The sequence below is a fragment of the Xiphias gladius genome, chromosome 7 (genome assembly GCF_016859285.1).
Source record: "Xiphias gladius isolate SHS-SW01 ecotype Sanya breed wild chromosome 7, ASM1685928v1, whole genome shotgun sequence".
NCBI lineage: Eukaryota > Metazoa > Chordata > Actinopteri > Istiophoriformes > Xiphiidae > Xiphias > Xiphias gladius.
In genome coordinates this window covers 6,911,395-6,925,796 of record NC_053406.1, presented here as the reverse complement: position 1 = coordinate 6,925,796, position 14,402 = coordinate 6,911,395, and the positions used below count along the sequence as shown (strand labels likewise).

The window sequence follows — 14,402 nt, the reverse complement described above, 5'->3', positions numbered from 1 at the left end:
ATGAAGCACTCCTTGGCCTTGGAAGTAGCGCTTGCTAACTACTCGAGGAACTAAGCTAGTTAGCTGAACATGCTAACAATTGCAGCTCACATTAGAGCAGACAGACCTGTTTAATCTTTTCCTTACGCTTTTCCTTACACCTACGTGTTTTTGGTTTTGGAAAGAAAAAAATAACCTCCAAACTCTTTCTTATAAGATCTCTTTGAGAGCCCCATGCACACCGAAAAATACAAAGCTTAACAGACCTGCCATGCCTAGTTGCGGTTGTTTCGCAAAGAGTCATGTGGCTGCTGTTTTGTAATCAGTTATGGAATCAGTTTTTAGTGGAGCCGTGCTCTATAGTCCTCTGGACCATATTGATTTGCATAAAGCAGTAAAAATAACTTTCCTTTCTTTTCTCTATTTTCATTCTCATTAGCCGTGACTTTACAACTGAATCAAACCTGAACTAAATTCAGCCGTGTGTTTGTCTTTTTATCAGAACAAACCATTCTCCCGGGGGGTCATCATTTTTGCAGTGAATCAGTCATAAAAATGCTTTTTACACCAAAATAGAAACTAAGCAGAGGTGTAATTGCACCCTTACAAGCAACACTAAAAACTGACAAATTTAGAATTCACCTGTTCTGGTGTCCATACCAGAAAAACACATGAAAAGTGAAGAGAACTGATGGATTTAGATTGTCACCTCTCATTATTTCAGTCTCAAACATAAATTTATATACTTTAATAATTTATGCATTTTTAGAAGTACAGTTAAGTTTTACTGAAGTTTTCTGATGAGATTTGGTTCCTGGTTGTATTAAACCTTTCTTTAATCCCTACACTGTATTTTGTCAAACAAAACAACAATTGTTTACTGATACCCTTCAGATGCAGGATTATTTTAGTAAAGTCTCACTTTATTTGAAATTGATGAATTATTTTCCTTAATCTCTTTTAATACTCTTATCTTTTGTTTCAGATTTGTTGATGCAGGGAGGAAAGCTAGTGTGAAATCAATTCCTATACCTAAAGCACAGTATGTTGAACTTTATCAATAGTGTGTCAACCTCACAATTTTGTAATGAACCTTGACTCTCAGTCCAAACCTGTTCATTTGGTCAACTTAGAACTTTTCATACTCATGTCCTCTGGATGGGTTATGTAACCCCAAACAAACCACACCCTAGCTCTCTTGGCAGAGGACTTAGACACTAATTTTTGGTCGAGTTATCCAGTGCCAAGTTCAAAAAGCACTGCTCTCACCTGCGCAAACAAACCAAACTGAAAGGGTAAACACTCCAGAGTTCGAACAAACTGCTTGGCATAAGCGGGTGAGCACAAACTTGGCTGCAGAGCTTGCTTTTCTCCTCCTCTGAGTAGAGACGCTTAACTTAACTAACCTTATTCATATCCATATTCAGTCAGTCTTAATATCCACATGAAAACCTGGACCTCCTCAGTTGATCAAACATAATTCATGCTCAGAAACAGAAAAGGGGAACAAACCTACTAAGCATCTCTGACTTCACCAGGATCTGAAAGACTCCACAGCACTTAGAGCACCAAATTAGCCTCGGAAGACTGATCCATCACGATCTTAAAGCAGCTGGCCAGTAGTTCATAACTGTAAGCACTGGCTGTGCATAGTGGAATTTGGATCGAAGTGTAAATCAGATGATTCGTAATGTTAACCCGATCTGACTGTAGAATCAACCAATACTCTCTATATAAAAAAGCATCTTTTAAAGTAGGGTGTCTCGACTGCTCTTTGTGCAGTAAATCACTCCGTCCATGTTTATTACATGAGAAACTCCAAAATGAGCTGTCAGCTAATAAGACAGACAGATACAGTATCTTTGTCTTTTTTTCAGCTGATACATGGCTGTCACAGCCAGCGGACCGTTTTCAATCATCTCTGGGTTACAAGTTTCAGCAGAACTCTCCACTTGATTTCATTTATCATCGGCCTTGAATCATAACAGGCCTGTCATTTTCTCTGGCAGTGATAACGTACTTTAGATGCTCCCACACGCTACAGAATCAAATCTGTCCATCTGATGATTTGCTCTGGTCTTTCATATCTGCCGGCCTGCGAGCGCAGCCCTGCGCACACATTGCATGCCCTCCACCAAATAGAGGGGTCAAATCATTTCAGGCGCGGGTTTAATGCAGCAGAGTGGCTCTGTGCATCAAGACAATATCACTGAAGATAGCCAGTAGAGCGTTGCTGCCCTCTGCCTTTGAGGAAGGACGTCAAGCATGAAAAACTTTGCTCCGAAAAAGGTAGACATGCACATTTCTGCCAACTTCTCTAAAAACGTATTCCAGACTATTATGCCAGATGAAGAAGCTGGCAGAGACAGAGGCATATTGGATGAACTTGAAATCAAAAGTGAGGGAAGTTGCAGGCTGCGGGCTGCAGGCTGCAGATCGGCGTGTGCCAACATGTTAAAAGTTAAAATGAGCAGCAGATATGTTGAGCCCGATTAATGATAATAGAAAAGAAGACACACTTTGGGGTCCAGAGAGCCAATGTCCTGTTCCTCCCTTTCCTGTTTTCTGCTGCTGGGCAACTGAACTCACAGCCTGTGTGCAAATAAAGCCAACCAGAAACCATCACTGTGAAAACAAAAGAAGCTCTGTCCCTTTTGACCTGTTTGGGTCAGTTTTTTCCCCGGCTACTACATTACAATCATGCACTATAATCTATAGTAAATATAGCTGTTGGCTTTCAGCTCCCTGTAGTGCTGTGTATTATCTGGGTCTCTCAGCATGGTCTGTGGGCAGGCGGGCCTTTTTATTAGTGCAGTCACTTCTCATGAAGACACACTGGAGAATACACTGTATATGCTGCTGGCCTTATCATTGGAGGGGGTTTTGCTTTTAGATGGAGCGGGGACACTGCTGGTGGACTTGACCTCCCTTAGGTCTCTCTCTCACTCTCTCGTTTTCAGACACAAACACACACGCACACTGCCACTGTTCCCAAGGTGTCCCTATGGGAAGGGCCTCAGCACTTTATCAAGTTCCCCACTCCCCAGTGAGCCAAATTATGCTGTGCCATGAAGTACATTTTCCTTTTTATGTTAATGCTTTCTATCAGCCAAGTATGTGTCAGCATAAACTTCTTGCTCCCCTGCTCAAATTCCGATTACCACATTACCCAGACTTAAGCAGGATTAAGTTGAAGCGCCTTAAATGAACTTCCCCTCATTCATGATACGAAAGGGCTCAATCAGCCCAGAACATGCAGGGTCCATTATGTGTGCTGTGTTATTAAAAGAGTTTTATGTGGTTGTGATGATGTAAGGAACACTTCACCAGTGAGGTATACAGTCTGAGTCAGCAAACTGTATCGATTAATTTGCTGTGAATGAGTTTCAAGGTTGACATAATTGATTTTCAGAAGTTTGGTCTTAATTAAGGCACCCAGGAGTGCAGAGTAGGACTTCAGCGGCATGCTAATCATTTATCCAAAGACGGGATAGCAATGATCGTGTTCGTTTGATGGACAAATCAACAAACAACAACCAAGTAATTCGTCGAAATAAAACAATGACATTTGAATTGTTTAACTAGAGCCAAACCTTGTACATGCTGTACAATAAATATCCTCATAGAAGTATTTCCTAAGCAATGTTTATTTCCAGTTTTGACATGTTTACAAGTTTTTATATTTCTGCAAACCTAAAGGAAAGTAAAAATGTACAGCCACGAGAGTGACATTGCCTATCTGCAAACTGCATCTTGGTTTCTTTTCTAACCCATTTCAAAGGAGAAGGATTGCTTACTGGTGAATGTAGCATTGTGTCGAACTGTTGAAATCAAAAAGGTTTGTTCCAAAATGAGAAAGGTTTATCCCCCTTCTAACAATCATGACACCTACACTCAGAGAGTTCACTGAAATGACACTGAACCCTGCTATTGCCAAGTGATTGCCAGTATGAAAGTACAACTCCTTATGGAATATAGTTAAGCTATGTCATTAGCTATCTGAAAATCTGCCCTAACATACAGTATATACTGACATCTCTGTTAAAATTGTTGTGAGGTTTTTGTTTACTTTTGAGACTGATCTGGCTGTTTTCAAATGTCTGTTTCATGGCCTTCAGTGTGTAGTAGCTTTGCAGAAACTGTCACATTTAAATTCAGTTGAATAAAATATAAATCATTCGTGAAAAAATTTCACAGAAATGTGCGAAATGTGACAAAATAAGCTCGTGAGGAGATTCACAGATATTGCTTTAATATGACAGTACATTCTGGAAGCAGCACATTGTTGCTCTAGGATGTCAAACCACACTCTGTAAACTGCTGAATCCTGACAGCCACAGTGCGAAAGTGTCATGTTGCTGTAAAGCAGATAATCAAGTCTATTTTTACGCCAGAAGTAGGTTATGACTAATTTTTCACTCAAAGGGTGTATTCTGTTTTGGTAAAAAGTCAGTATAATTTTTGGCTAATTAAGCTCTGGTGAAGATTTCCGTGTCCTTTACTTGGACAAAAACTTCAGACTTTGCCGTCCCCTCTGGCTTCAAGTCCTCTAATTTTCATTGCTTTGCAATTTACTTAAAATGGCTTCACTTCTGTCTGTCTCTCCTCTCCAGGCTGTCCAATGCCCAGGGCATCAATATCCAAATTCATGGCACTACCACTGTTCTCATGATTGCCAATGTCACTGAAGAGGATTATGGGAACTATACCTGTGTGGCCTCGAACCGACTGGGCGTCCAGAATGCCAGCCTTTTCCTCTATAGTGAGTATAGCCACTGCTGACATACGCTTTAGTTGGCAGTTTGAATCCAAAATGAAGGATCATTGTTTAATTAAAAACATACAGCTCCATAGATATTATTGTGACACCTCTAAGGAGTTTTTTAATCGTAACAACATAAGGTTTTCCATCGGTGCCAAAACTAACCAAGTGGTGGTTTAAGTCAGTTGAACATGGTTCCACTCAATCTCAGTTTCACACACTAACAGCAGCATCATACAGAATACACACCAATGACCATATATTTCACATGGCTTGTAGTGACTAAAGTTGTGACCATAACATTGACATATCATCACCTTTTAAGTTGATATAGTGAACTTGTTAGCAAGTGTTGTATTATACATCCAGGAGTTAGAGAACAACATTATAACATAATATAATCTAATACTTCTTTTATTCTTCCAGCGCTTTTAAAGGCACTCAAAGACACATGATATAGATAAGCGATTAACAAAAAGACTTTACACACAAAAAACAGAGCTGCAGGAAAAATATAGTATTATAAGTAGGTGGGTGAAAAGGAACAAATGCAGTAAAAGTTAAAACGATAGAAGACATACGTGAACAAGCTGATTGTTAGTTAAAAGCAACTTTAAAAAGGTGCGTTTTGAGTGTTTTTTTAAAGCTGGGGAGGGTGGCTGACTGTTAATATAAGCTTTCAGTTGTTGTGTTTCTGGCATCCTGGCAAGCTGAAGTCCGATAGTCACTCTCCTTTTAGTCTTTTTTTTTTTTTTTGTCTCCACCAACTCCTAAGGGAAATATCTGGCTCCTCCACTATGTTCACCACATACTGTAGCTGCTGACTGTGTCAGTCCGGCATTTGCGCTGGGAAGGTAGCGTACAGTGAATTTCTGTTCAGTTTGGCACAAAAACAAAGTTATGAAAAGTGATAATGAACCAAACGGGTACATGTACTGACCGGACAGCTAAACAATGAGCTGAAACTCACTATACAGCGCTATGAAGTAAAGATACCGCGGATGCCGCCTGCACTCCATTTAAGCAGGTTTCCCCAACACAGCCAAAGGGAGCGCAGCTTTAGGAGACAAAACATCTGCTGTGACATTTCTGATGGGGGTTTGATCAGAAGTGCCACATGCTTGAAGGGATTAACCTAAGAGTAATGCAACCACAGTTTTCTCTCCCGTGATGTTAATTTTGACTTTAAAAGTCTTATTGCTATGGTGGCCCTGAGAGTTCATTGTACTGCAACTTTAAAAACCACATGCGAAACGACTTTATTAAGAAAACATCTTCATACATTCGACAGTGCACAGCATTTAGATGAAAACACCACAAAGTGAGAAAGAACAGCCAAATGTCATGAATACAGAAAATACAACCAAATACCGAAACACTGCAAGTCGTGTAGAACATCAAAGAAATTAGTTACAAAACCTCCTTAATTCAAAATGAGCTAACAATTTAAGTTTTTGTTTGTTTTGTTTTGTTTTACAGTATGTATGTTCGGCCGTGTCTGTGGTCTTTTCTTTATTTGTTTGACTGTCCTGTTTTTACAGCATTGTGCCCACTGGAAAAAAGGTTCTCTCCATTTTCTGGTGTTTTGTCTATTTGCATGTGTCTTCTTAAGTTGCAGTGCATTGAGCTCTCATGGCCACCAGATGTCTGTAAACATCGCCTGTAGTCTGTAGTCACACATAGCCTCGGAGAGGCTACAGCTCGTCTAAATACATCACTTACACTATATTTTACGCTTTTACTGACTCAAATGCAAATATGTGTATATATTTGTAAAATTAATATTCCTTTGTGTCACCCTCCGTAATTGGTTGTTGGCATTCTCCTTTGAAGTACCTCAAAAAATATCAATATTCTCTGTGTAAAGGAAAACCAAAATATTTGTCATCCTTTTTCTTGTTAAAATCAAAATAGTGGCAATAGTTAGGGGGTCTGCCAGTCTGTGTGAGCTCTCTGTCAGTCAATCCGGCTTCTAAATTAACACTCCTCTCTCTCTCTCTCTCTCTCTCTCTCTCTCTCTCTCTCTCTCTCTTTCCGTGCAGGACCTGGGACAGGTCGAGATATCAGCGGTGCTGCCTGTGTATCTCAAACACTGTGGCTCCTACTGGCCTCCTTCACCTGCCTTTTCTTCAAGTGTTAATACCACTGCCCTCCTCTTCCTCATCTTCCCCCTCCTGGCCTTCCTTCCTTCTCCTCCTCCTTCTCTCCAACTCACCGACATTCTTATTGCTACCTTATTACCAACTTTACCACCCTTCCAGACTGTTTGCATCATGATACGAAAACCTTATGTGCTCTCAAGCACGGCTTACAGATATTACACAAAGCGATGGGTTATGAGTAAAATGTTAGAAGAACAACAACAACAAAAAACAGTGAAATGAAGGACAGAACAAGCAAACAGGCTCTTTTAAAGAAATGCATTGCTATTTTTAATTTTTATGCACTTCTTTTTTCTGCTATATCTTGTCTTAGGGGTCTGGAATGGGTTTGGGATTTGTTGTATTTTTGTCTTCATGGGAGTTAAAGCAGAGGCACCCCACTCACAGGGATGCCAACAATCATTTGTCTCTAGAATTACTAAAGACATAAGGTATATTTCTTCTTATGTTATGTTAACTTAAACTGTAAATTTAACCAAGTGTTTAACCAGTGCATTAATGAGCAACATACAAAGTATCTGCCAAATATTCATGTAGAGTTGAAACTAACAAATACAGAAGTCAAAGGGAGAGTACAGCAGCTGATTCTGTCTGTAGAACCATATGCTGATGCTACTAGTCTAAAACATAGATATAAAGCATTAGCAAGGTATCTCTCCAGTCACTCCGGTTGTTGCCGTCCAGCCAAAAAATTGAGGATGCAGTGAATAAAATTGACTCGGTCCTACTGAGCTAAACCGTGCAGAGTACAAACCTGAAGAAATTAGTTTATCTAGTGGTAGATATCTACATCCTCATTCAGCGGCTTTGCAACCACCCGCCTTCATTCCAAAAGAATTCCTAATTTCTCTTCAGCAGGACTCTCAGTTAAAATAAAAAGAAACACAGTAGGTTATAATGACGCATACTGTACATAGCAAAATTTTGTATTTCTCTATGATAAGACAACTTGTTCTGCCACTGTAACAACAGGAAAAAGAGGAGATTGTTGCAGTGTACGTTGCTTGTTCGACAACCAAGCAACCATACTGTGCAGGTTGTCTCCGCTTCAAGGCAGGTTGCATCGCGTTTAGATACATATACTGTACAAGGAACAGTGTTTGCTTTTAGATTATAAGTTTTAGGATCATTATAATATTCTGCTGGAATTTGGATTAAAAGAGGCACGACACCAATGAATGACTTACTTTTTTGTTTTTTTTCTTTCAAAGAAGAATGTGTGTTTTAATATGAAATGATAAAGAAAAAATTCATGATATATTCATATTGAGGTTATTTTTTCTGTCTTTACCTCATTCATTTTAGTTGTGTGCATATATATATATATATATATATATATATATAGTTGAATCAAATGTCCCAAGACTATATGGAAAGGCAAATTTTATGTGTCCATGTTTCTGATTAGGGTAGTAATTTGTTGAGGATGAATAACTTGTAGATCTCTTGAACTGGCAACCCTGTTCTATCATGTAAACTGAAGCCCATTAGACAGTGATCTTTTAAAAAAAAGGTCTAGCATAAAACAAAGATAGTTTTGTGCAGTTATTATTGTACCTATCCCTAAGATGATACAAGTGCTGGCTTACAGGATGTTAAAGAGAGTGGAATATTATGTTTAGCTTGTAATGCTTGTCCATGTACCAGGAGCTTAATATGAGAGCAGCAAAGACAGCAAACGCTGCTTATTTCCCCTCAATGGCCTTAGAGGCCACTGGCCTGGTGGGCCTCTTTAACAAAATAATACTATTATATTACATGTCCTACAGTAAATATTTCTTTTTACACCTTTGCCAATACTTAGGGTGACCAATCAATTTATTTCTATACAAACAAAATGAATACTACATGAGTCAATATTTTGTAAAACTCACACGAAGAAGATCTTTCAAATGGTGCAAATCTTTCAGGAAACAGCTCAAAGGTCATTGCCGTTGCGATGAGAATTGCGGAACCTGAACTATTAGCAGCATTTTTTTTCCCATTTATTTTGACCTACTGTAAGGTGACTAATAGAATATGGAGTCCAGCACCCAGCTCAGCTCCTAGACTGGATGTGTGTTCACGTCTCTGCTTTTCTAACAACCAAGTCGCGATAGCACCAGTACTGTAAAACACGTGTAATTAATGTCATCCTTTGTCATCATACATTAAAAGACTTGTTCCCAGTGTTTTCATTGTAAACGCTTCTGAGGCCAGGCCTATGTGACATTGTAGTGTTGGTAATGCCATCTGATCCAGTCTCATTTTCATGTAGGTGAAACGGTAGATGTAGAGCTGGACAGAAACTGAAACAGACCACGATTTCAATCAAAATTGAAGCATTTAAACGGTTAAATCAACATTTCTATAATCCGTATCAGTCAAAAAAAAACAATATCTTTAAATCTGATTTCTCAGTCTAGGCAATGATAAGACAGCTGCTTGTTTTTCTGCTTTCATGATCTTGCACATGCTTTTTTTATTTAGTTTTTACAACTGAACCAGTAATTCTGATGTATCCAGTTTAATGTGGATTAACCTGACTCCTGATGTTTTTTGTACTACACTGGTATTTCTGCAGGCTCTCCTACCACTTTTTAGTCACTCGTTAACCCATACTTGATGATGCTAGTTTATCAGCAACGGCTATCTTACTGTCATAAGGAGAGAATCATCTGGAAGCTGTGGTGAAATAGTTCTTTAGGATCAGTTGGCATGAGAGCAATCTGTGCTACATGTCTGTTCCAGTAAGTCTGTCTGTCTCAGTCTTTGTCCCATAAAAGAAAAAGAAAAAAAACCTCAGGGCATAGCAAGGCTGGGCTTGGGCAGACTCGCAGACAGACTAAAATGTGCTTTTTGCTGGAGGAGGCCCCAGCAGATTACCAGAGCAGGGTCAAATATCTTCAAATTGTGCTCAACATTTATTTTACCCTGCTTGGGATGCATGATGGGTAGAGTACAGTGCATCAAGGCAAATAACATGAGGAGAAATTTTAAAGGACAGTAAAGTGACTTTCATACATTGTGTAAACCTCCTACCATTCAGGTGATTTTCATATGAGGCAAACCTCACCAAGGTGGATGTCCATGCAGGTTAAAACCAGCCAATAAGCACTGACTAATGTACGAAGACCACTTATGTAAAAGCCATGGAGCTCCATCTTATCAATAAAGCAGACAGGAATAAGAAATAGTGTATTTCCATTGCTCATTGAGACCAACAGCCAGCCTATGGACACAGCACCAACCCCATGTAGATAGACCTGGATATCTACCGAAGACTGTACATACAGCTTTCTAGTTTACTATTGACCATTGCCTCAAAACATCATCATTGCTTTACTGTACAAAACTGGCTTGTGTATGTGCGTGTGTGTGCTCATAAGATTCTGTTCATTATTATTAAGCTACCTGAGGAGTTACATACAGTACATACATTAGGCATGAGATACATAATGAGTTGGGCAAACAGCTAGCTTTCTATTCTCCCCTGAGCTATGGTTACAGTGGTAACCCTCTATTATAACTTTAGGTTCCTTTTTTTTCTTTTCTGCCTTTGTGTGTATATACAGGATGAAGTTTCTACAGTAGAATGTTATAAAGTCAGCAGATCCATAAGATCGTGTTTATACAACTCAACATTTAAAAATTTAAAGAGCAAATGTAACTATCATGTTTGTACTTCCCTTCCCTTTGTCATGGGAAATTAAGAGTCAGTCATGGATTATGGAACAGCATTGTTTTGTTTTTTTTATTTGACTTTACTTTATTATGGCATAAGGTAATTGCAGTCAGTTTCTAAAAAAATATATGTAATAAAGGTATATGAGAAAAAGTTCACGACACAAAATGAAGTTGTTTGAATTCAGTGTTCTGTATTTGAATGTGACTTGAGATGTCGGGGCAAGTATGCTCTTTTTTTTTTTTTTTGGAGATAGCTTGGAACACACAGAAACTTAATGGCACCGTTGTGTTTATCACCATGTAACATGCAAATAAAATAATATATGTATTGTTATATTCTCTCTGGAAGACATTTTTCCCCTCAGAAAGTGTGAAATGCAACTGAGATTCAGCTCATCACCAAGAGAATGCTCCAGTTTCACTCTTTTGTGCCAAAGATTAAAGGTATGACTGGTGTTAACACCACCACATATGGATACACATTAACAACAATATGGCACAAGCTCATTATTCCACATCACTGTGTGGCATAATGCCATGGGAACTGCTGCAGTAAAAAGTTTCTCCACTAGGTGTCATGACAAACCAAGTTATAGCCCCACTGTGGTGGGGTATTTGGAAGAATGAGGACAAACACATTATTCTGCATCATTATTAGCCTCTGACTCTGAAAATGAACAGGGGATGTGACATTGTTAAAGGTTAATAAAACAAGCCTGCTGCTGCACAGTTTCCAGCTCAAACCACCACAGCAGCTTTGGAAAACGTGGCCAAGGAAAGCAAAAGGGGAACACAGTTTCCTGGAACAGCTGTTGAGAAATTCCATGAGTATCTGGAATTGGGGGGCTGCTCAATGGCCGAAAGCAGATGTTGTATTTTATATATTCACTGTAGCTGATGTTATTATCAAGAGAAATAAGGTGCAACATGGAAACCAGCCTCAGTTTTTCACTTTTGCTGCACACAAAAGTTAAAAATAGTCCTTGAAATAAAGGGGTTTGAGAAAAGAAATTTCGAAAGAGGAGGACTGGATTTTTTCCAACTTGAAGATGAGAGTATATATAAGGGAAGGAGGGTATGGGAGAGTTTTCGACTCAGTGAGAAGATGGCCATAAAAAGAACTCTTCAGAAAAAGTTCCTCATTCCAGGACTTGCTTGTTCAGCAAACTAGCTTCATTAGTGAGAAGGTCATACAACAAGTTGGTATTTATGTCAACCTTGAGGTTATTATTATTTATTACATTTTCACTGAACCATGTTATCTTGACAGAAGCCACTTGGGTCCCATTTCAACTCCCTGCATTAGCATGTTCATTTGCATAATGGTAATGTGGTGTTCTTTGTGCATTCTTTTTCAATAGGATCTTTCAATGATGATCTCATTCTTATTACAGATATACAAGATTAACTATTTGAAATTGGATGTAATGTGTGAGTACATTTACATGCACTTTTGTATCCCTGTTACAGTATGATCAGGGTTTTGGAGAATTCCATGTAAATATCAAATTCCAATTAACGAACCCTTGATATGCCAGACAGAGTGAACACCTTGTCCAGGTTTCTGGCCATTTTATGCTGGTGAAGAAATGAATGGCTGATTAATCAAGACACACATGCATACAGAGGATCAATAACCTAAATGCTATCTCAATCATGTATACAGACCAGGTCTCTCATGTTTCATGTAAACATCTTTTCCTGAATCAGATCACAAAAGATTCAAAATCAAAAATAATAATGTGTGTTTCGAATCTGTATAGATGTTAGTTCTTGCCTCTGCTAATAAAATATGTCAGTCAATCAATCAATCAGTCAATCAATCAATCAATCAATCAATCAATCAATCAGTCCATTTAATTTAAAATGCAGAATCACCATGCAGCATGGTCCCAATACAATTTACAATTGCATGCATTGTATACAATGTATACATTGTATACATGGGACAAAGCATACAGCAAGCAAATGAATTAATAAAGATTAAAAATAAAACAAACAACATTAAAAACATCAATGTTAGAAGGATGATTGGATATAATAATAAAAAAATTAAATAAAACAACCACATTAAAAACATCAATTTTTGAAGGATGATTGAATATAATAACAAAACATTAAAACGAAAGAACCACATTAAAAACATCAATGTTAAAGGTATGTTTGAAACGGTGATGGACCTGACTTCTAAATTCTATGGTAGGCCTTAATGAAGTGAAATAAAGATAGGTTTTCCATCCTGATTTAAATGGAAGATTAAATTAAATTAAATGGAAGATTAAATTAAATTAAATGGAAGATTAAATTAAATTCCAGAGAAAATGGGCACAAGAGGCAAATACACTGAAGCCAAAGACTTTTTTGTTAACTGAAGGAATGACCAAGAGACCAGCATTGAGAGAGCTAAGAGGGCATGTCAGTGTCTATGGTATAATTAGCTCAGATTAATAAGGTGGTGCAAGTATATGCCAGGTCTTGTAAATCAAAATAAAAACCTTAAACTCAGCTATAGCTTGCACTGGTAACCAGTGAGGAGAGGCCAGAAAGCTTGATGTATGATCAAGTTTCGTTTTTGTCGAGATTCTAGCTGCAGCAATCTGCACAAGCTGAAGACTTCTAGTAGCACAACTGGGAAGACCAGAGAAAAGGGCATTACAATAATAACGTCTGGAAGAAACAAATATAAATAAATAGATGATAGATCAGATTTTAGCAATATTACTAAGATGAAACGATGCTGCCTTGGTAATAGCCTTCATATGAGACCGGAACGTCACACAAGATTCAAAAATCCCTCTAAGGTTTTTGAAGGTCAAGCTTTCAAAAATAGTACATCAATGTTAACACTCAACTTCTCAAATAAATACCCATACTTGGCTGGTCTAACAACTAACAACTATGTTTTATCAGAATTTAACAGCAGAAAGTTCATACCCATCCGTTTTTTATTTCTGATAAGACATGCCTCTAAATTTAGGAGTTGGGAAAGGACATTTGGCTTTACAGGCATCTTTCGTATAGCTGTGTGTCATATTTGCAGATCACGTCACCAAGGGGAACCATATAGATAGAAAAAGGCAGAGGGCCAAGGACCAATTTCCTGGGGTACACCAAAACATTACCTCCAAAAATTCAGAGCTTGTATTATTGTAGCTTATATGTTGACTTCTAATTGATAAATATGAATGAAACCCTGAAAGCACCGTCCCTTGAATACCAATATTCTTCTCCAAGCACATTAAAAATATGCTGAGGTTCACGGTGTCAAAAGCTGTGCTCAAGTTAAGAAGCAGCAACAATGATGTGAAGTTAGCATCAACAGTAATTAATAGATCATTGTATACTCAGGCAGTTGCAGTGGAATGACGGGACCAAAAGCCAGATCAAAATTTATCAAAAGGATTGTTGTTTGATAAGTTGGCAGTAAGTTGATCAACGACAGCCCTTTCAAATAAATTTACATAAAATGTCTTAAACAGTGGTTACTAATTTTTCCCTTGATCCAGCATACCTATTTAATGAACAACACGTGTTTGGCCCTTCTTTAGAAATGTCTCCATCACAGGGAGAAACTTGTCTCGACTTCCACGCCCACGATTGTGTTACTGCCTTATCTTGAAGATACTTAAACACTCATCTTGCCTTTATTTGATAGTTGACAGTCTAGAGAGAGATAGGAAACAAGGGCAGAGAGAGGTAGAGAGAGAAATATGGGGGGGTAAGGTGTGCAACAAAGGTTGTGGTTATGTGATATGAACCTTAACCAATAGGCCACTTGTTGCCCTGGAATGAAAAATTTGAACACAGCTTTAAACAAACTCCACAGTTTATGA

At 38.3% G+C, this 14,402-nt stretch overlaps 1 protein-coding gene across 1 annotated transcript in view; it reads left to right on the top strand.

Moving 5' to 3' along the window:
• LOC120792549 (limbic system associated membrane protein) overlaps positions 1-8,178 on the top strand; it is a 178,461-nt gene extending 170,283 nt beyond the window's left edge. Inside the window, exons 7-8 of the mRNA XM_040131809.1 lie at positions 4,593-4,741; positions 6,784-8,178. Of these exons, the coding sequence (XP_039987743.1) occupies positions 4,593-4,741; positions 6,784-6,881 (247 nt within the window). The 3' untranslated portion in view covers positions 6,882-8,178. The remainder of the gene's footprint in view (positions 1-4,592; positions 4,742-6,783) is intronic.
• The last annotated feature ends 6,224 nt before the right edge of the window (positions 8,179-14,402 follow it).